This window comes from Hippoglossus hippoglossus, chromosome 4 (assembly GCF_009819705.1).
Source record: "Hippoglossus hippoglossus isolate fHipHip1 chromosome 4, fHipHip1.pri, whole genome shotgun sequence".
Taxonomy (NCBI): domain Eukaryota; kingdom Metazoa; phylum Chordata; class Actinopteri; order Pleuronectiformes; family Pleuronectidae; genus Hippoglossus; species Hippoglossus hippoglossus.
This window is the reverse complement of record NC_047154.1, coordinates 9,787,673-9,810,384: the sequence shown is the minus strand read 5'-3', so window position 1 is coordinate 9,810,384 and position 22,712 is coordinate 9,787,673. Positions and strand designations below refer to the sequence as shown.

Sequence of the window (22,712 nt, the reverse complement as noted above, 5' to 3'; positions counted from 1 at the left end):
TTCCATTTTATTTTCAAATTCAAGGTCCTAATTAGCAGATCTAAGTGGTTTCATGCAGATTTACACAGCAATACACATAAATGAAAACTAAAGGATGCAATAGCTGTCAACAAAAAGGCGATGTGATAGAAAATTAAATCATCCCTTCAGGATAGAGTGGAGGACTGTGTGCGTGTTTGTGAGAGAATATGAGGATGATGTGAGGCTGCGACATATGTGTAAAACATCTATCATTTCCATGTAACTGTTGACAATAGGGACGGTGGTTGTCTGGCATTCCAATGAGAGGTGTCACAAAGGGTTTAACTGAGTGCATCAGTAGGGCGGGATCCGACCTGTGTGTACATTACAAATTGAGTAGGTGTGTGTGCCTGTGTCAGGGTGCAAGCAAGATTTTAGAGACAAAGATGGTGCTGAGAGAAAGGGGAGATTTGAAAAGGAGTCACATAATAAGGTGAGGCAACGTCAAGCCACTCATGCATATTCGCAGAGAGGACAAACCACTTAAAGAACACAGACACACACACACACAAAAGCCAATAGTCTGCTATAGCGCAAGTCTACCCAGCTGCAGCAGTGAAAGAGCAGACTTAAAGGAAGTTGAAGAAGGTTGCTCTTGGGTCAAGGTTTAGGTAAGGGTAAGGGTAAGGGTAAGGCGTGGACTGGACTCTCCCTCAAATCTCTGATGCAAATGATGGGTGTGGTTTGAACAGGGCATGATTTGAAGGGTCTTAAAGGCCGCGGCAGGACCCTTATCTTTTAACTGCCAAACTGGGACACACAACAAACCACCCCTGTTTTTGCATTGAATCAATAGCACAGTTGGGGTTCTCAACAGTTTTACCCGACCTGATGGATGAAGGGAGCAGGTGCAGTCTTTGAATAAGCAGGGAAGTGAGGGATATCAAAAAACATCAGACACATATCAACACATTTCTCCGGGTGTCCTGGTGCGATCAGCTGACATCGTCTGGATTGAGCTGGAAGAGAAGTTGGAATATTTAGAATCTGTCGCCAGTCGGCAAGGGACTGGTTCTTGGAGCTGGAAGCCTTCTGGTTTCCGTTTCTACTTTGACCAATCTTGTTTGAGCAGGTTCTGGTTGCCTGCAGGTCAACAGTCCATGTGGAGAGAAAAGGAGGCAGACCGCATTGACCGCAATACATCGGCTATCAGCTATTTAATTTATCTGCATTCATATGCAGATAGCTGTTAATAGAGATTAGCCAAAATGTCGTCTGGACCTAAAACACTGACAAAGAGTATCACTGTTTGTGTTTTGTGTGAAGAACAATCGGACTCATGTGATAAAAGAAACTAGTGGGACTGTAAACAGTGAACGAAAAAAAGTCTTGGTCTTGAAAAATGCTTCAAAATATCGGCTGTGTCCCCCTGAAGCTAATTCGCTAATTCGTTTGAGACCCGATATTTTGAAGTACAACCTGTTGAGAAATGTTTATTCATTCAAAGCATTTTTATCCGATTTGACTGGTGATTTATTGCATGTAGGTTTTTTTTTATGTCCAGCTAACCATTGAAAGTGCCGTCATGACTCTCCCCCCATACATTTAGATTTGGGCCTGGTCTTGTTCGCTGGAAATAACTGCAGTGGCGAGGCTTTCCTGTAAAGACTTTTAGTACTGGTGCTGTTCAAGGAAGTGCGATGAGAGCAGTATGGGCTTACATGCCCCCGCTGACAGTGTGCAAAGTTCTATGTTTAGTCATGAGACTCACCTCAGTCTGGTTTTACATTTCTCCTGAATTTCTCAGTAGGTGGTTGGTTCCTGAGTCACTAACAAAACACGATTCAGGACATGAGCTGCACTAATATGTCGCTCTGCAACAGAGATTCCCTGCCATGGGTGTTTGTACCCCTGGTGGTACCGATGCAGTCGGGGTGCGTGTAAAGATTAAAGAGTAGCTCAAGTAATTTACAAAAAAAGGAATTGTAAGTTGAATAAAATGTATGATCATATAAAGTAACACCTGAGAACAACCTTTTGTGTGCAAAGTAGTTGGGTCCAAAAATGACAATCAGTTCAAAACGTAATGGGTAAAATGCTGAAATTATTTACTTAAAATAATGGATAAGTACTCAGAAGTACTTTAAATAAAAGGTGATGTCAATGGAGGGGGATTTGAGTTCATGTGACACTGCTGCGGTGCATCTGACAAAACAGGTTGGGAAACACTGCAGCCTAATCATCACACAGTGATTGATTGCTGTGGTGGACAGGTGGTACACTTGCCACCTGTATATCAGTTCATGTTAGTGTCATGGTATGTGGGGGGGGGGGGGGGGGGGGGGGGGGGGGGGTTTGGGCGAGTGACAACTGTGACCCAAAGCTAACTGTCGTAACGGCTCCATGCCGCTAATCTTGGCACAGACACTTGACTCATCCCAAACAAGGGGACAAACGCTGATCCCCTCAGCGCGGATGACGTCTGATTGCTCCACTATCCTTTTGCGGGGTTAGTCATGTCCTGGATGATCGACATTTTCCTGTCCTAGAGATCGCACATTCTTCCCCGTGTTCTTATATCACTCAGGCTCCATGTGATCTGTCCATCAGGTCCAGGGTGTGGGTTTGTTATTGCCTCCTGTGACTTTTTCACACACATTTTACTGTAGTGTGTCTTCAGTTCCTAAACAACTACTGGATCTGCCTGGGCACATAAGGACAGATTGACACTTGAGTTCATGTGCAGTATAGGAACACACACTCAGCATAATTATTTGTTGCCCTTGTAATTAAATGTTGTGCATAGTTGAGGTCCTTTGTTTGTGTGTGTGTGTGTGTGTGTGTGTGTGTGTGTGTGTGTGTGTGTGTGTGTGTGTGTGTGTGTGTGTGTGTGTGTGTGTGTGCGTGTGAGAGAGAGAGAGACAAAAAGCCTGGTCCTAATGAGGCCAAACGTAATTTCTGAGCTCCTGGTTGAGGTTAGTGGTAAGATGAAGATGTTAGAGTTAGGCATAAATGGGTCATAGTTAAATGGGTGGATAATGTTTTGGTTAGGTTGTTGACAATGAATGGAAGTCAATGCAGTGTCCCTATAAGGATAGCATTTGTGTGTGCGTGTGTATGTGTGTCTGCATGTCTGTGTGTGTATGTGGTCCAAGTATTACTCATGTTGGGGGGACCAAAATCTGTTCACATAGTCATATTATGGGAAAAAAAGCAATTCCACATAAAATAAATCCTCAAATTCTAAGATGAAGACATGTTTTAATGTTGAGGTTTAGGTTAAAGGTAGGTAAGGGTAAGGACAGGCGAGCAGTAACTATGGTTAAGGTTAAAATACCAAAAGAGGAATAGAGGCACAGTGTAAACTGCATCTCTGCGTTGCCTTTCCTTCCTCTTGAGCTGTGTTGAAAGCTTTGTGTCATTGTTTCTGTTCTGCCACCTGTGCTGTTTTGAAACTTTCCAACTAACACAGGATTTCTTCAGATCTCATTGACCATGTCAGAAAACGATGAGAGAAGAAATTAAGTAAGTCCATCATGATGTCACTTTCGAGAATTGTTACTGATATAACTTTAGGTACAGGCACTGTCCGATGTGAACACATGGGGCTTGGGCTGCTGTTGAGTTACAAAGCAACTTCCTCAGAAATGTCCATTCTCCCTCACTGGAAACATGAAGCCCAACTTTTTTGTGACAGAATCCAGTGCTTTTCTCACTACTGTATTATATTTAAACTCATCTAATTTGGGAAGTAAAACCCGTCTCCTTCATGTCACTGTAAACATTAAATTAGAGAAACAAGAGAGCAAATTGTAGAAAAGAAACTACATGTGACACATGCTTTGCAAAAGGATCCGTGTAAACGTGCTCGGCTGTTAACCTTCACCAGTTCAGCTAATCCCTCTGCGCTGGGTGAGGCTCGCTTGTGTCCCCATGAGTGACTGACAGCTCACTGTGGCTTCATAGTCACAAGACTCACCGCTAAAAGCACAGTAGGAAAATATGCCCACAAGCTAGTTTCCACCAAGACTCCCAAAGCAGTGCAGACATAACTCCCTTAACACGCACCCACTGGCTCAGGCCTGAATTTCCATGTCTGGGGTCTCATGGTGGTGGGGTATGACTGGGATCAGGATGAACTAAAGAGCGTATGATGGTCAGTGAGTGTTGATGGTGACCGAACAATATATCTGGCAAAGAAAAGTCTGCAAGCCTCCTACACTCATCTGTCACAATAATCAAATCAAATGGTAGGTGCCACATTTTTCCAAAGGCACATTTGTATAGTAACTAAGCATAGATGACATGTTGTAATCTGTTGTTTTCTTCTGTGTCTAAGAGCAAATGCCTGAGTTCAGCCTGGGCCAGACATCCTCTGAATGCAGCGACTGACTGATTGCACATGTGGAGGTGGGGTTGTTCCATGGCTCCAAATAGAAAAGCCAAAGTACTTTCTGAATGGCTGTGAAAAGGTCAGATGGATGGATCGTAGTAACGAAGCACCTCTAGATACTATAACTATTTATGGGCATAATGCTGAATCTGCACGCAGTGTTCAAATATTAAGCAAATATTCAAAAATGAAATATTTGTCTGAGTATATGACATATTTAATATAGCCTGAGGCTATAACCATTTAACATAATTTCTCATTTGTTTAATCTGTAAGAACTCAAGTGTAAATTATGACTCAAGTTTAAAATATGTTGCGGGATTAAGGTTGTGGTCACCGCACCCCACCAAGAAATAGTTTAGCCTCAACACCCCATAAAACCAACACAGGTCGTCTTCACACAAATGAAACTCAATTTAGCTTCATGGTTGCAAGGCACACATAAGAATGACATTTCTTTTCATAATAATAAAGGCCATTTTTTAAAATAGCAAATAACTAGAATGGTACTAGAATTTCAAGATCCATGAATTATTCCCAAAGAATAAAAAAAACAGACACGAGGTAACAAGGAATCCATTTTGTAATTCTTGTGTAATCTTGCTGACAAACAAACAAAGCACTGGACAGGTGTGAAAACAATAACGTCCTTGACGGAGGTAAATTAACTAGTGGAGAGCTCAGAGAACGCATAACTCCACCAGGGCTAACGCCCTGTCTCGCCATGTTAAAAAAAGAGAGAGAAAATCCTGGATCCACGTGCTTAACTGCATCCACTCCAAAATGTATTGGGTTCTCTTGTGGGTCAGGTTCCACCCCTTCAGGAAATTCGTGGAAATTGGCTGCGTAGTTTTTAGGAAATGCTGCTGAGAGACAGACAGACAAACAAACAAACATAACCTCCTTGGTGCAACTAGCAAACTTAAAAACAGGCTGTGCCATACCATAAAAGTATGTGCTCTACCATTTAGCTAATTATCAGTCTACTGTCTGCCAACAATTCGGCAGTCAGGACTCATATTTATTGTAGTTGACGTCACGTTAGACATGAACAATAAAAGTGTCAGGGAGGTGGAGTGAAGCGTGCCAAAAAACTGTTTGTTCACTTTGTGAAATGATCTGAACAAGGTCATACAGGTCGTTCACAAAGAGCCTGTGATCACCCTGATTACCTTCATCATATCTGAGACACATTTGATTATAATTATTTCCAAATTTACTAAACAGCTGAAGTGTAAAAAAACTCTCACAATGTTGTATGAACTTTAACACGTGACCGACATTTCACATGCACAAAGATCACTCTTAACCTGACCTGCTGAAGATAATGCTTGATAAAACATTTTAAACCATAATGACACACTAGTATGTACAGGTGAATTACTGCCTCCACACCCATTTGTAAACTCAACTTACTCTTTAAACTGCCTCTGAATTTGGCACATCGCAGCCAACTCACTGAGAAATGGGTCTGATTACATAAATACTTTCATCCACTGTCTTACATTTTGGTGATGAATCCTGGATAAACACATCTTTAACAGGCAGTCAACACCACACATGGCATCTGGTATAAATAGAGACAACTGACTAATTAACTGTCGTTGGCCTGCTGGCTGTATCAAGTATCATCAAACAGAAAGAACGGACGTGACTAAACATAGACAAGGCCGGAGCCTGGTGGAGCGAGGGAGGTGTGGGTGGTTATCATCTGGTTTCTACTGCGGCTCTTCAGGCATGTTGATGGAGGTTAAAGCGAGCAGGATGGTGAGAGACGGGACCAGGATGACAGTTGAATTTAAACTGATGTAGGATCCGTCTTTTGTTGTGACAATTCTTGTTCTGAAGGACTATTTTTACATACCTCGGATTCCTGACACGTATCAGACAACCAGCGCAGAGGGAAGCGTGAACAAAGGAAAATAAAGGAGTGATGATGATTTAGTGTCTGTTTTTAGGTAATCCTCCTGTGACACATTGCTGCCACTATGACTATTAATATGTCTTTTCCTATACACCCTATATATAAATACTCATTTTATCACTCTATCACATTGCCTTCCCCAGAGCGGCACGTGGCTAAAAACACAAAGGATACACACACATAACAGCATGGCTGTGAATAGGAAGTGTAAATGTGGTATTAGGAGTATGTGTTACTGAGTACCCATCGGCTATTGTTTGACAATGAATTAGCCTCTAGTGGCAATGGCTATATTATAATATTTTACGGCCTCCAGTGTAAACCTTAGATGTCTAGACCAAGACTTCCATTCGCCGTACACTGATGATAGTCTGAGCCAAAACTTTTTCCACACAAAACTCTTTCTACTAGGTGTCATAGGTCCATTTCGCTAATCACTATTCAGAGCTATCTGCATATGAATGTTGATCAATTTAACGCCGTCAGCGGATGCATATTGGTCAATGTGTTCCTCTTATGCTCGCCACATAAACTGTGTACCTGCTACATGATTGGTCAAACTAGAAACCAAAATCTTGTCCCTACAAGATTCTGCATATTCAGGATCTGTTGAGAGATTACTGAGTGTTTAACTGCTTGTTTTTTCCCCATTCATCATACGTTGTTTGCCCCAGATGTTAGAGACGGTTGAAGGCACAGGTAAGGGGAATAAGACGTAATTTAAAGAGTTGAATAAAATTTGGGTTTTCACTTGTTTTGAACATTGTTAGAAACATTTTGGATAATGTAAATGCACAAGTCAACCAACTATATACCACAGGTCTAATTGTTTTCAGACATTTATATGAAGAATCATTACATATTATATCTTTAGTGGCAGTTCAAATGTAGGATTATGAATAATCAAATTGAATTTAATAAGACTAACACAGTACATGGATGTTCTTCATGTGGTTAAAAGTAATGTTTTTATAATTGCACATGAGACATTAACGTTCACATCTGAATGGAACCCTCCTGGTTTTATATGCAGTTATGATAAAGACAGTTTCTGATTCACGTCGAGCTGCACCAGGACACGCTGGGGCTGTGATGGCAGAGCAAACGCTTGGCTGCCAATGGAAAGTGTTATATTGAAGCCTCGCCTCTGATCATTAGTTATATAGATAGAGAGGGTCAGTGGAGCCTCCCCTGTGTGACTCACTTCATGCTGCTGTTCCACCCAGGCACAGTAAATATTTAACCACACGTCAATGGTGGCATTCTGTTGTCAGCTCTTCTCTGCAATGACGATGGCACATCATGTATTTCAACAGTCGTGCTTGGACAGGCTGCTTTTATTTGCATATTATTATGATCATTTTTCGGAAGAATCCCTAAATGGAGGTTTCCATGAGATTGCCGCGTGCCAGAGAGAAATCAGCACAAAGGGCAATGAACTCTCCTTTATGGAATTACTGTTGTTATCATGAAACACAAACAGAGAGCGTAGCCTGGAAAGTTCAACAAGAAGGCGGTGGGAAAAAGAAGGAGAGAAAACCCGGAGGGGGAGGGAGCCGGGGGTTTACTGAGAGAGAGAAGAGGGGGAGAGAGAGCAGTAAAGCCGGAGGGAGACGGGGAAGGATGACGTCGTCATCGGGGACGGAGGGCTATTTTAAGGGTCTGATCGGGAGAAGGCCGCTGCGCACTCCCCTGCGCTGACGTCACAGATGAGATCAACTCCCTGCACGGCCTGCCAGCCCGATCATGTGACCCATAATGACCTTTGCAATCAGTGATTAGATTACTGCGGAGAAAATACCTGCTGTATAGGGAGCAGACACACTGCTGCAAAGGAAAACAACAGGACAGAGTAGGAAGGAAAATAAAATTAAAAAAAGGAATCACTCTATTGAGAAAAGAAGTGGTGGTGTGTGTGTGTGTGGGGGGTGAAAGCAGAAGGAGAGATAATTAAGCAAGAGTATGAGTGCAAGGACCAAGGGTGAAGACAGCAGGAGAGAGAGAAAGCAGAGGAACGGCAGCCAAGATCGAATTAGCCCGCAGCGTCGGCTACCCCTGAGCGTGGGATGGAGGGGGTTTAGTGGGCAAGGATTCTGGAGTGTGTGTGTGGGTGTGTGTGTGTGTGGAAGTATTCAACCATGTGGGAGGAGAGCAGGATTTGGCAAGTTCTGAACTTGCTTGCACCAACAAAGGAAATGCCTGCATCTGGTATTCATCACAGTGCACTGTACACACACACACACACACACACACACACAGATGCTGCTATTACCTCCTATCTGTTTCTTTTCAGAGTAAAAGTGCAGGGAGTACTGGTGAACATCGCAACATGTTGCTCTTAAACTGATTTGGTGTCCCCTCCGCACACACGCTGACCTCAAAGAGCAAACCTTTCTTCTTTTCTTTTTTTTACAACTGATACTATACTCAGTGAATGGAAATTGCTATTGCAAAAGTCATATCTTTGTTTTACCAGAACTAATACGCAATAAGTCCATTCCGCATTGCCAAAACCACCTACCCAGCCACCCACACTTCCTGCCCTGAGTCTCCCTCTCTCTCACTCCTATTTTCTCCAGTCTCTCTCGCTCCCTCGCTTTCACACTTGTTCTGCTCTGTTCTATTTTGTGCTCTCCACACTGACACCTAACCTTTGTCGGACCACCAGTCCCTCTGGCGCTACGCCGTGGGCTGTCGAACAGACAAATAAACAAACAGATAGCGCTAACACCCTTCCAGCTTGGCCGAGTTTCACAGCTAGAAAGGTTCTTATCGTGCCTGGCTTGTGTCCTGTGGGTGGATTTCATTAGCTTATTTAGCACATTCAACCCAGTTCCCAGCTGAGTCCTATTGTGGGCCTTTTTTAGTGTGAGTAGACCGGCTCTGTAAAAAGCAGCGATTATCAGGTCCATTTTGTGGGGGTGTTGAATTCACACCATATTGATGAGGCTGTGCAGCGAGCGCTCGACAGGCCTGGATCTGGGGTTTGTGGGGACACCACTCGTGTCCTAGGGGCTGAGCCGCGTCATGACACACGACTGTGAACAAGCCAAATGGTCCGCCGCACATGGACAGAATATGGAACCCAGTGTGAACTATCGTGTTACAAACGTGATAGGCCAAGGCAGTACATCGTATTCTCACAGGGTCCATGTGGAGGCTGAAACCATAGTTGTTGCTGATTAACATTACTATACTACTGCAAGCCAATACTCTAAATATAAATGGTATATTAAGAAAGACTTTTACATTTAAAGGGACACACTTGTTTCCTTTTTTTAGATGAAAGGATAGAGAACGTCGTCCTTTCTGTTTTCACATACCTTTGCACACGTACAAACAAATGCAAATCGTCTGTGTGAGATGTTTTCACACTGGAAATATTGAGTTTGATTCAGGTGAGAGGTGGTCCCTGTGTAGAGCGGGCAGGAGGCATCAACACTCACTGGCTGTGAATTCTCCAGACTCACATACAGCTCGTCAGGGTAATGTCTCAGTGTTCAATGTTGCGATGCATGTGTGAAAGCAGCTAAAGCTAAATGTTAAGCTGCAGCCAAACATTTAACACTTAACATCTGAGGGGTGATGCATATCATGTGCATTATGCCCTGCACAGACAATGCTAACTTATTATATTGTAATATTGGCACTTCATAATGACATCAGTCTAAGGTCATTTATACCATATATACATGTAGGTGTTTAATCGCATTGGTTGCAAAAGTTAATTTATTACTTCAGTACATGACGCCATTTTCTCACTTCATTGTAACATCTTAAAGACGTAACTTATCACAATATACATTTTAGATTTCTCCTCCAGCCTGATTATTTTCGCAGTTATCCTGAAAAGTATGTTTTTTGGATAGTTTTTTTCTCGACCTTGACAGATAAGCTCCAAAATGTGTTCATCTGGAGATACCATTCCAAGTAACCATCCCATAGTTTGTTGAAAATGTATCCATGCACTGTTTAGTTATTTTGAACGCACACATTGGGGGGAAAATGGTTCCCTGCCTCTGGCTGGTGTCCAACAGAGGGAAACAGCTTCTCTCCAACTCTACAAAAAGGTACAAACTTCACAAAATGACAAAACTCCACGACTTCACTGCACCTAGCCAAGAGGCAGTGTGGCTAAAACCACAGCCCTCTGCTTCTTCACTTCAGTTTTTGTTTCGGTTACACAAACAAGACATAGCGTATCATAGCATAGCATAAAGACTGAAGGCAGGAGAAAATCTTATGCTAAGCTAAAGTAGCTGTGTCCTAGCTGTAGTTTCGCGTTCAGTGTGCATATACAAGTGTGGTATCAATCTTCTCATGTTCCTTTAACCAAAGAAACTAGTCCGTGAGTAAAACCTATAATTAGAGTGTAACTTTGCTGCTGGAAATATATTACATAGCTTGGTCAGTGTCTGTAACAGGTGATACAGTTGATAGAATCATGGTGACCAACACCCTGTTGTACCAAAGCATTAGCATACCAAGAAATGAGAAATGGCTTCTTATTACACACAAAGTACATGTCCTCAACTCAACCTGCCACCTGGGACTGTGGTAACTAAGGACATAATGAGTACAATGTTCCTAATGTGAAACAAAACATGAACAGTACATTTTTATTCATCGCTGGGAATACACACTCAGTATACACTCTGATGCATGTGTCATCCGTAGAGAATGAATACAGCTTGATTGTGAAATGTTTGGAGTGTATCCAGTTTGCCTTTGAGCGTTCCTCAGTCTATAGAGTTTGTTGTGATGAGTCATCACTCACTCACTCTCTCACAAATGACATACATGTACTTTACACTATGTGCCCAGGTGGATGTTGCTGTAATTCACGGGTCGGTCGTTCAATATACGTTTGGAATGTGCAGCACGAACAGTCCGCTTCCTGAAAACTTTTACAGCAAAACTTTTCAGGATTGTAGTCCAGGGAATGTCGTGACTCACAATACTAGAAATGAGGGGGGTCTGGTCGAAATGTTCCAGGCTTGGATGTTCAGACGTTACTGTAAGCTGTGACTGTGACTGAATAATAGTCTGAAGTGACACTTTCTTTTCTTGTCCCGTCTTTGCACGTTTGGCACATTTTCTCTCTGAAGCCGGGGCTCTGACACTCTCTGCGGCACGTTGTCTGCTTTAGTGTGTAAAGCCGTAGAGCTGGAGATGAGTCACCCGTCATCTGTGCTGTGAGGCCGGAGGCCGAGCGGGCGAGCACTTCAAACAGGGCTGCTTCGGAGGCCATGTCCAAACTGGAATCCAGCCCACTACCATTCAACTCATCACCCCTCTACTATCTGACTCTTTTTTTTACCTCATTGTATCTTTGGTGCATTTGAACTCCATCCAAAAAATTTTACAATTATCCCACACCACATGTCCTGCTACTATGACCAGATTTCTTCAAGCATGGCGGTACGTTCATAACATGGCGGTACGTTCATAACAAAATCACAAAGAACTGCGTAATCCCTGCAGCAAAACACACAAAGACATGTGTCTATATTCTGTGTCTATATTTCTCAGAAATATAGACAAATGATACATGTTTAAGTTTGATTACCCCAACTAAAGGAGTTATGTTTCACCCTTGTTTGATTGTTAGTTTACGCAAAACAAGGCTTCCACAAAACTTAGTAGAGGCACTGTACATGGGCCAAGAAAGAATCCAGTGAATTTTGAAACGGATCTGGACAAACGGGCGAGACCTGGAGGTTTTTTTCAATTTCTTTAATATGACAAGACCCTCGGAATAGTTAGATAGAAATAGGATTTTGATGAGAAAAAAATGTGGCATATTTAAGGCACTGAAATATATGAATGTGCCTAATTTTGTTGGACCTTATTTAGGGAAATTTCTGCTCACCAATGTACACCAATCAGAACATTAAAAAAGATAACTGGTTTTGGAGTGAATGGCTATTTTTGACTTTTAAAACCATGAAGCTTTGGAAAATAAATGAAACTTCAAAACAAGTTTTAAGATTACCCCAGATATACTGAGCAGCTGGAAAATGTAAACCGGTTAATGCTTGATATGTATAGTGACTGGTTGGTGTATTATGTCAGCATAAAAAGACATCTTAGGCAACAGCAGCTTCAAGGTTACATCACTTCTGAACTGTATTTGTGCTTGGATTTTTATGTCTCCGCCCCAGGAAAGAAAAAAAAAAAGTTCACTTGGTCTGAAGAACTGATAAGATTTTAGTGGTTGAAGGTCAAACGTCAAGGTCACTGTGACCTTGTGTTCTTGTGGACGTGATGAATCAAGAACACCCATAGGGAGTTTTATTACATTTGGCACAAACATTCACTTGGACTGAAGGATGAGCTGACTAGAATCTGGAACCCACAAAACTTATGTTCTTTCAAATCTGGCACAAATTTCCATTTGGAAATGGTCAATGTTCAAGGTCACAGTGACCTCATGTTTGTAGACTGAAACTGCCCTGTTTGGCAGAGACATACAACTGCTGTGTGGTAATTCTATTTTCAATCTATTTTGTGATATTATCCATGTGTTCAGATCGCACACAGGCATATGGGCGGATCTCATTCACGTCTTCATGTGTTTCGTTGAATACATTAAATTCATATAACTGATTGATGTTCACCACACATCATACCCGTAATGTGTCATCACGTGTCAATACATGAACGATCACATAATACGTGTATCTGTGTCATCCATGCCGAAGTGACAGCCAAACACTGAACTGCCTCTGCCCTGATTGACAAAGACAAAACATTGTTGTGAAATAAGCACAGGCTTTAGAAAAGTAAAATTAAATATGTAGGATCAGCAATAAAGTGTCATTGGGAAATTATGTGCTGAGTTTTCACAGTTTTTCATTTACACTTTTAGTCTGGATTCATTTTAATTGTTTTATTTATTTTTGATATTGAACACTTTTGGTCATAGTCTCATGTGTTTTCACAGTCGTGTGTCATTTCTCTGAATCTACATTTTTGTCTGTTATTATGAACATGAGTCTACAGTCACAAGTCATACTCAGCTGCCAATCAAATTAGAGACACACACGAATCTTTTAGGACCACATCAGGACCAACATGCATCATTTTTTTAATTTTACACCAAAATTTCAATGTGACAAAAACTGTTTGGAGTCTGAGCTATTTAACCACTTGGCTAAATAAAAACACAATGAGAAATAGGTAAACAAAAAACAGCTGCTAATAAGTAAAAGACAACGGCAAATCTTCAAACACAGCAACTATAACAAAAAAGATTGACAAACTACAAAAAACAACAACAAATAAGAAAACACAACAAAACATCACAAAACAACAAAACACAACATAAATCACAAAACACAACGTATTTGTATTCATTGCTGTTTTGTGATGTGTATGTAGGTTGTATTTTCCCATTTGTTGTGATTTTCACTCCAGGGCCACTGTATTTAGCAACAACTGACCCTCACACACTTTAAATGTATCTGCTGTCAGTTTGTGTCTCTGCATGTTTGTATGACTTTGCCCGATTACATCACAACCTCCCTCACATCTCCCAGAGAGCTGAAGACGTCCCAGGTATGATTAGTCTTACAAGCATTAATTCATATGCTTTGTATCATCATGTGAGGTATGCAGGTATTTTCATGTGTCAGCTTCCGGTGGTAAAAGTTGTGGAGTGGAGCATTGTGATGGCGAGGCGTGTCTGGCGCGCTCTCAGCCACTCGGGTGTGAATCAGGAGGAAACGGCGGCAGGGAGAACAACAGCAGCGGGATGAGTTGCGTTGGGCATGGTTCATTTTTCTCCTGAGGCAGAGGGCGGCCTGCTGGTGACTTTGATGGATAGGAATGCTGCTCACCCACCCACCCACCCACACACACACGCCCACACATGTCCCACACACACTCAGGCTCTCACACAGCAACTCACGCGTCATTGCTCGTGCACGAACACACACATACTGAAAAGTTGTCGACACACACGCAGGCTGCTCTGTCCCACCAGATCTGATATCCAACGCGAACTGTTTACGACCCGCCCACACGGCCTTCCTCCCCTGTCAATAAACTCTTCCCAGAAGTGTGTGTGATGCATGATCATGTAGATGGCTGCATACGGGGGTCGCTCTTGTATCCTCCATCACAGGCTTATCCATGTGCATCCCACTGCACCGTGCAGCACATAGTGAAGAACATTTTACAGCTTTTACACCTTGATGATAAATTTGTGCATTAACAGGATTCTTACACTTAATCGCAATTTTGATTTGCCACATTAGCTGAGATAGAATGAGGGAACACACTGTTCCAGCTACTGGGGATTAAAATAAATGACATCCTGAAAGAAGGTCTCAACCCCAAATAGTGAAAAAAAGAAACTGCCCATTACCAGACAATGTTAAGATCAAGATTTCATGTCCTGAGAGTCGCACTCTTGTCGCAAAACACAAGAATTTGTCAGCTCACTACAAAGTCTAATTCAGGCAATCGAGGTCAGAGTGTTCTGCGTGACCTAGACTGAGTTCACAGCCAAACCTGCTGACGAGGGCAGCCAAGCCGTCTCGTGGCTGAAAGAAGAACTTGACTCTCTGGCAGCTGGAGTGACGAACACCAATGCACATTAGCTTCCCCTCTGAACCAACGTGTTTCTCTCTCTCACACACACACACACACACACACACACACACACACACACACACACACACACACACACACACACACACACACACACACACACACACACACACACACACACAGATCCCGTAATGTGCCCCTGCCAACCTAACAAGTCTCAAAACAGGCCATAGAGCGAGCTAATTCAAAAGCGTAGCGTTCCACTCGAACAAAGGGCCGTGGTTGAAGGAGAGGAGGGAGTTTAACCAACTCCTTTCACTTTGTTCCACTGAGTCAGCAATCTCCCAGAGAGAAGTGAAGAGATGGAGACAGATAAAGAGCCAGAGGGAGCTGTTGGGGCTAGGCAAAGACAGGCACCTTTGTTTGATCGTTGACTCTCCCAAAGATAACGCCAGTGTTTCTTTTTGAACATACACTCTGCTCTCTCTCTCTCTCTCTCTCTCTCTCCCTCTCACACACACACACACACACACACACACACACACACACACACACAAGGATGATTCATTTCGCAGACAGTATGATAATATGCTGGTGGGGCACAACGTCCGCTGCACACCAGGGAGGAATGTGTGTCTGTAATCAGACTGTGCTGCTCTTCAGGCTGGGAGGAAGGACAGTTTCTGACTGGTGAATGCGAGCTGACTCTGAGGCACAGTCAGGCACATCTCTCGCCCTCTGAATCATTGCACAACATCTCTCTTTGTCCTTGAGCTGAACCTTATTGTGATGATTTTATCGTGTGTGTGTGCTACATGGATGTAAATACAATAGCCTGCCCTCACTTAGCTGGTTTACATTCAGTGGTGCAAAGTACATTTATTCAAGCACTATAGTTGAGTACATATTCAGGTTTTTGTCTCTGAACATAATTATGTGCTTCTTAGTACAACAGTAATATATAACACCACAACATTTGCAGATAAAAATGTCACAATATGATCAACTTTAATAAAGTTAAAATATGGTGCACTTACACTACCGTTCAAACGTTTGGGGTCACCCAGACAATTTCGTGTTTTCCATGAAAACTCACACTTTTATTTATCAAATGAGTTGCAAAATGAATAGAAAATATAGTCAAGACATTGACAAGGTTAGAAATAATGATTTTTATTTGAAATATGAATTTTGTTCTTCAAACTTTGCTTTCGTCAAAGAATGCTCCATTTGCAGCAATTACAGCATTGCAGACCTTTGGCATTCTAGCTGTTAATGTGTTGAGGTAATCTGTAGAAATTTCACCCCACGCTTCCTGAAGCACCTCCCACAAGTTGGATTGGCTTGATGGGCACTTCTTGCGTACCATACGGTCAAGCTGCTCCCACAACAGCTCAATGTTCTTCTGTGTGATCCAAACACCTCAAACTTTGATTCGTCTGTCCATAACACTTTTTTCCAATCTTCCTCTGTCCAATGTCTGTGTTCTTTTGCCCATATCAATCTTTTCTTTTTATTGGCCAGTCTCAGATATGGCTTTTTCTTTGCCACTCTGCCTAGAAGGCCAGCATCCCGGAGTCGCCTCTTCACTGTAGACGTTGACACTGGCGTTTTGCGGGTACCATTTAAAGAAGCTGCCAGTTGAGGACCTGTGAGGCGTCTATTTCTCAAACTAGAGACTCTAATATACTTGTCTTCTTGCTGAGTTGTGCACCGGGGCCTCCCACTTCTCTTTCTACTCTGGTTAGAGCCCGTTTGTGCTGTTCTCTGAAGGGAGTAGTACACACCGTTGTAGGACATTTTCAGTTTCTTCGCAATTTCTCGCATTGGAATAGCCTTCATTTCTAAGAACAAGAATAGACTGGCGAGTTTCACATGAAAGTTCTCTTTTTCTGGCCATTTTGAGAGTATAATCGAACCCACAAATGTGATGCTCCAGATACTCAACTAGCTCAAAGGAAGGCCAGTTTTATAGCTTCTCTCACCAGCAAAACAGTTTTCAGCTGTGCTAACATAATTGCACAAGGGTTTTCAAGGGTTTTCTAATCATCCATTAGTCTTCTAAGGCGATTAGCAAACACAATGTACCATTAGAACACTGGAGTGATAGTTGCTGGAAATGGGCCTCTATACACCTATGTAGATATTTCATTAAAAACCAGACGTTTCCACCTAGAATAGTCATTTACCACATTAACAATGTATAGAGTGTATTTCTGATTAATTTAATGTTATCTTCATTGAAAAAAACAGTGCTTTTCTTTGAAAAATAAGGAAATTTCTAAGTGACCCCAAACTTTTGAACGGTAGTGTATATAACACCACAACATTTGCAGATAAGAATGTCACAATATGATCAACTTTAATAAAGTTAAAATATGGTGCACTGCTTACATGTTACTCTTATAATAATAGTATTGCTAATTTTAGGATTAAAAGTAAATGTAAAATAAGTCATCATATTATATGATAATATATGATATGACTAGTTGTTTTACTTTGTATCCTTAATTCTCAGTAAATATTTCAATGCACACCTTAGGCATGGGCTACTTATATATAATATACATTGTAATGTTTCGTTAGTACTTAGTTTTAAGATTCTATGTATTTTTTCAATTACTGTCCACATTTTACTAATACAAAAAACTCTGTGGATATTTCATATACAGGTCAAGTGATTTTATTTATTTATTTTCTCAACAAATGTCCATGTCATTCCCGGGCGCATGTGCATTTCCTCGAAACGTGCCAGTGAAGTTGTTGTTTATCGGTGAGCGCGCCCTCGTATCCAGGCAGCATGTTTACCTGCTCTGTTGCCCGGTGACATTTTTCTCTACGTCGTCAAAATGCTGGTAACACCCCTCATTTCACCAAACCACCCGTTTCCCTGTCTTTTTAAGGTGGTATGGCGCGGGCCGACTGTTCTTTGTTTATATTTAGGAGTTTATCTCTATTAAAGTAAATGCTCCTTTGGCTGATACAGCCCCTGCAGTGACTCAGGTGTATTTATGTGCTGTCGCTTTACGCAGGCACATTCTGTCCTCACGGGACAAGATCGCCGCGAGGACACTGAAGCAGGAACCACCTTAAAATCACATGCTGACATAACAAGTGCACTACTCTCCACCCATATCCGAGGCGAGTCAGTAGAGAGGTGTCTCACCTTCCCGGCTCAGTATCAAGAAAGACACCGGTGCGCGCACAGCTCAGAGCGCGCAGGCACCTCCGGAGCGAACAGCAGCTTCCTATTGGCCAGAACGAGACTCGAGCTCTGGTGCGTAACGACGCGCGGCGGACACGCACATCTCCTGGCAGAGAATACACCGAGAAACCTCCCGTGGATTTTTTTCAAGTGATTGGATTTACACGAGTTTTTTTTTTTTTTGTATCACTGACTTGGTTTTACTTTATATGCCAAAGCTGGGGGAACACACTGGAAGACAACACAGTCCAGCGCGAGGCTTCACAGTTTTCGCCACGATAATTGGTGAGTACAACATGAACATCACAAACAAGGCGGAAAGTATTCATCTCGAGATGCTCAGGAAAAAGTTTGACGTTCTCCATATTGTGTTGGTGCGTGAGAAAATTGATTTGGGACGAGTCGTCTATCGGGGATCGATGGAAGCATGTCGCGGAGTGATTGGATGAGGCACCTTTCATGTAAACTCTGCAGCCATGATTAACTTAATGAGGCCAGTATTGACGACAGGAGTAATGGCCGTGTTACTGTAGATTATATTTAACTGAGGCTGATGTTGTCTGTTTAACAAACTCGTAATATGATACAGGAGTGAGGTGACAGTCATGTTAATATAATAATAAACATTCTTTGTGAATGATCCCAAAGAATAAACGAGTGGATTCATATTTTCTGACCGTTACATGATCGTTATGAACGGAAATATCTTACAACACAATGAAAGAATCCCCTTGCAAGTTTTGATTGTGAGAGTGTTTCGCTTTACCCACAAGGTGGCGACCGAGTATCTTATTTTCAGAGTTTAAAGGCCCTGCTGGTGTTGGGAGAATCTGTTTCTTCGGGTAAAACTTGTGGGGTGTTTTGATCATCATCATTTCCCTTATTTCCTCAAACTGGAAACTTGAGCAGCAACGTTTGCATGCAGGGAAACATGCCAAGTCAAATACAAGAGTTTTCCATCAGATACTGCATCCTCTCTGTCTTTCACTGTCTCGTGTGTGCACTGTGCACACTGTGAGTTCTCAGGAATACTTCATTCCAGGGCATTTATTTGCATTTGTTCTATTATTATAATGGTGTGTGCATTTTGCTGATGTCAGGGGTTGGAGGAGGAGGATGGCGTCAGCACTGATAATGCCACCCAAACCATCTGATAACTTGGATTAGAGCAGTGACGAGTGTAACCCCTGCTCTGTGTGCCAAGTCTTTAAAATAGCTGTGTCCACACTGGGCTGCTGTAACACAATAGGCAGTGAAACTTGATAAAAACATGGAAGCTCTCATGGATTTACAGTATCACATAAGTCAGATCAAAATAATACATTAGTCATAGGTTAATTAAAGAAAATGATTCACTTCATTACTCCTGTATTTGTTTATTTGTTAATTATAGTGTTATTAAGACCTGGCACAGATGAAAACTGTCTGTGTGAGTCAGGAGACATCAACCTTGGCTCAAATGGAATAAACATGCAACATAGACAGTTGGTTTTCTTATTAACATACTCGGTAAATATAGGTAATTACTGGCTAATAATAGGTGAGTTAGTGGCAGCGAGACTAGTAAACAGCGGGTTCTAATCGCGTCCCCCTCAAACCGTGCAGAGACCCTCTGTGCCGTAAGGACACATATTTGGTTCTATGCTGTAATTTATTATGAATGGCTCAAACTCGCCTGCCCTCCACGTGGGTGCTGGGCCGGCGCTCCCATTGGCCGAGCGCAGCAGCGTCCTGCTAGAGTCCTCCCGTGATTGGCCGCGCCGCCTCGGGGGCCGTGGGCGTGTCTTTATCGGTGGTGGAAGTGTGTGTGTGGGGGGGGGGGGGGGATACTTTGTGACAATGTTCATTGTCGATATCTTCAGCGGAGCCGCCGTGCGTACTAGCGCGCAGCACAGGAGAGCCGCTCGCCACCAACAGCCGTGTGAGGCTCTGCTGAGAACGGAGCGCGTGTTCAGTCCTCTGAAGCCGGTGAAAGCCCTTCGACAGAACACCGAGGAACTTCTGTAGTTTTGTATTTCCCCGCACGGGATTAGTTTTTTAAAGATAATCGCGTGCGTAAATTTGCGTCCTCGGCGCGTTCCTGCCTGGCGTTTGCGCATCTATGTAGCACACAGGAGGACTTTTGGGGCAAAGGCAACAAAGAGAGAGAGCAGACCAAGAGAAAAGCGAGTCCGTGCGTAGTTGACTTTCCTGAGGGGGACGTTCTCATGATATATCGACCGGAGAGGAGACGGAGCGGCTTTTATTCTGACTCTCGGAGAGCGAGAGGAAGAAGGCACCGAGACCCACAGAGCAAGGCTCTCTGACTGCTGCCCAACAAGGGACCGTAGCCCGAAGCGACGGACCTTGCCCCACCACTATCCCCCCCCAAACTGACTTCACACTCTTCATCCCCGGCTCTGCTCGCCCCCCCCCCCCCTACTCTCCTCTCTGACCACAGGTTATCGGATGGACCAGCATCCCAGCGCCCGGAGCTGCACCAGTCGCGGGGCTTCGTCCTGCGAGGCCGTCCCGACCGAGCCCTCCATGAATCTATACATCCAGTCCACCACCGGCACACGCTTCGAGCTCTCCCTGCCCCTGGAGGAGACCGTGGATGGACTGAAGAGGAGGCTGTCGCAAAGGCTCAAAGTACCGAAAGAGAGACTCGCACTGCTGCACAAAGAAACGTGAGTAAACCCTAGAGCAGCATGATGGGGAGTGAGAAAACTGGAAGTGCGGTATCCTTTCTATGTATGGGAAATACTCGTTTTAATTATGCTTTGCGCTTGTGTGGGACTCCTGGCACCATAGACCGTAATGTCCGGGTTTTTACGCAGCCAAAAAAAACGAGAATAAACCCGAGTTAAGATAACATATGTTTGAATCCATACTTTGTATTTATGTATTCGTGCCTGAGCGCTCGGGGGCTGCAGACACAACCTTGGTTGCGGTGGCCATCAATACATTCAAGGAAACCACTGACCACTGTATTGGAATTACGCATAGGGGACGCAGCGGTCACTGGAACAGTATTGACCAGGCGATCTGCAGACTCGCATCGATCCGATTCCCTCCTCCATTATAAATACCGAAGCCTGACTGATTTGCTAATGCTGTGCGAATCATACAACGTTAAACATTGATGAGTAAAGTCACACGCAGACTTGGTAGCACTGTAATTTATTTACTGTGCCGCTGCAGGCATATGGCTCATCCCTGGCATGATACTGGAGCGTGGAAGCAGATAGAACTCCTGAATGGTTTCTGGGTGGTGTGAGGTATTGGCTGACCAGTTTCCCTAAGCACTCGGGGAAACTCTTCTGTAATGGGACGGAGATGCATGGGCAGGGGATGAGTTAAGACCCTTTTTATTATTTAAAACTAAACCAAAACCTGCAGTATTCAGCGATTCCCCAATGAATAAGGCTCAGGTTAAATGGGCCAACAATAGTGCAGGTGGTGTTATGCAGAAGAGTGAAGGAGGGGTTCGTATATGCAAAGAGTCAGCATTGTTTTTCAGCCCCCCCAACCACCCACCCACTGTAATCACCCAATAAATCACATCATCCTTTAAAACCCGAAACCCCCTATTTAATCCCCCCCCCCTGCGCCTCAAACTGTAGACCTGCAGCAAGTCGCGGCTCAAGGCCTTTGTTCATCCGCGTTCGGATTTGGGTCATGTCCGTGCAGCAGGCCGGCCCTAACACTCTCCAATGACGCCGTCGGGGGGTTGAGGAGTCGCCACACCTGGATGCGAGTGGTTTAAGTGCATCGTGACCTGCAATATTAAAGCGTTTCCTTGCTCTGGAACAGATACTCTCATGCTCTGCAGCAGACATTAACTAGTGAAGCCCTGAAAAGGTATTACATATCACCTTCTTTAGAATAGAATCATAGAAACAGCTGTCATAATGCTCCACATGTCAACTGACAACAGTGGGCCTGCGATGTCAGTAACAGCTCATTGCTGCACAGTTTTATTACAGCTAGTAAAAGGACGGTGGTTTGGGTTTCGGCAGGGAGATTTTTGTGCAGCTCAAAGAAAACTCTTACCTCCACTTAGGCAAGTGGCAGTGGTGCCAAATATCCACTGCGAGCGATTGTCAAGCTCCACTATACTCGAAATTGAAATATGACAGCCAAATCAATACGTCTCCTTCATGGAGCTTTTCACCCACGGCTCTTTTTCAAACTAGTTTGGAAGTGTGTCCCCCCCCCCCCCCCCCCGGCTGAAGGCTGTTTGTGTGTCTGAGGAGAGAAGATATTGTCAGCACAGTCTAATTATCTTGTTCTCTCTAACCCTGCAGGCGACTAAGTTCAGGCAAACTCCAGGATCTTGGCATATCTGATGGGAGCAAGTTAACGCTTGTACCAACTGTTGAAGCAGGATTAATGGTAAGGGCCACTTGAGTGTGATCTTATTTGAGTCTATGTGGAATATTAAATACAAATACTGATTATAAGCATTGCTAATACTTTTTTTTTTTGCATCAAAATTGCTTTTAATAATTGGTGTGTGCTCCATCGAGTCCATTAAAACTAATCATTCAAAATTGTTTTCTTCTTTCTGTGCAGTCTCAAGCATCAAGACCCGAACAGTCCGTAATGCAAGCCTTGGAGAGCTTAACAGAAACTCAGGTAAGAGTCTGAGGCCGTTTCTCTGTGTTGACCCTGAAATAATTTGGATGCAT

At 43.2% G+C, this 22,712-nt stretch overlaps 1 protein-coding gene across 1 annotated transcript in view; it reads left to right on the top strand.

Annotated features, from left to right (window-relative positions):
• The first annotated feature begins 17,905 nt into the window (after positions 1-17,905).
• Positions 17,906-22,712, top strand: part of midn (midnolin) — a 29,296-nt gene continuing 24,489 nt past the window's right edge. The window contains exons 1-4 of the mRNA XM_034582459.1: positions 17,906-18,324; positions 20,480-20,708; positions 22,329-22,416; positions 22,597-22,659. Of these exons, the coding sequence (XP_034438350.1) occupies positions 18,249-18,324; positions 20,480-20,708; positions 22,329-22,416; positions 22,597-22,659 (456 nt within the window). The 5' untranslated portion in view covers positions 17,906-18,248. The remainder of the gene's footprint in view (positions 18,325-20,479; positions 20,709-22,328; positions 22,417-22,596; positions 22,660-22,712) is intronic.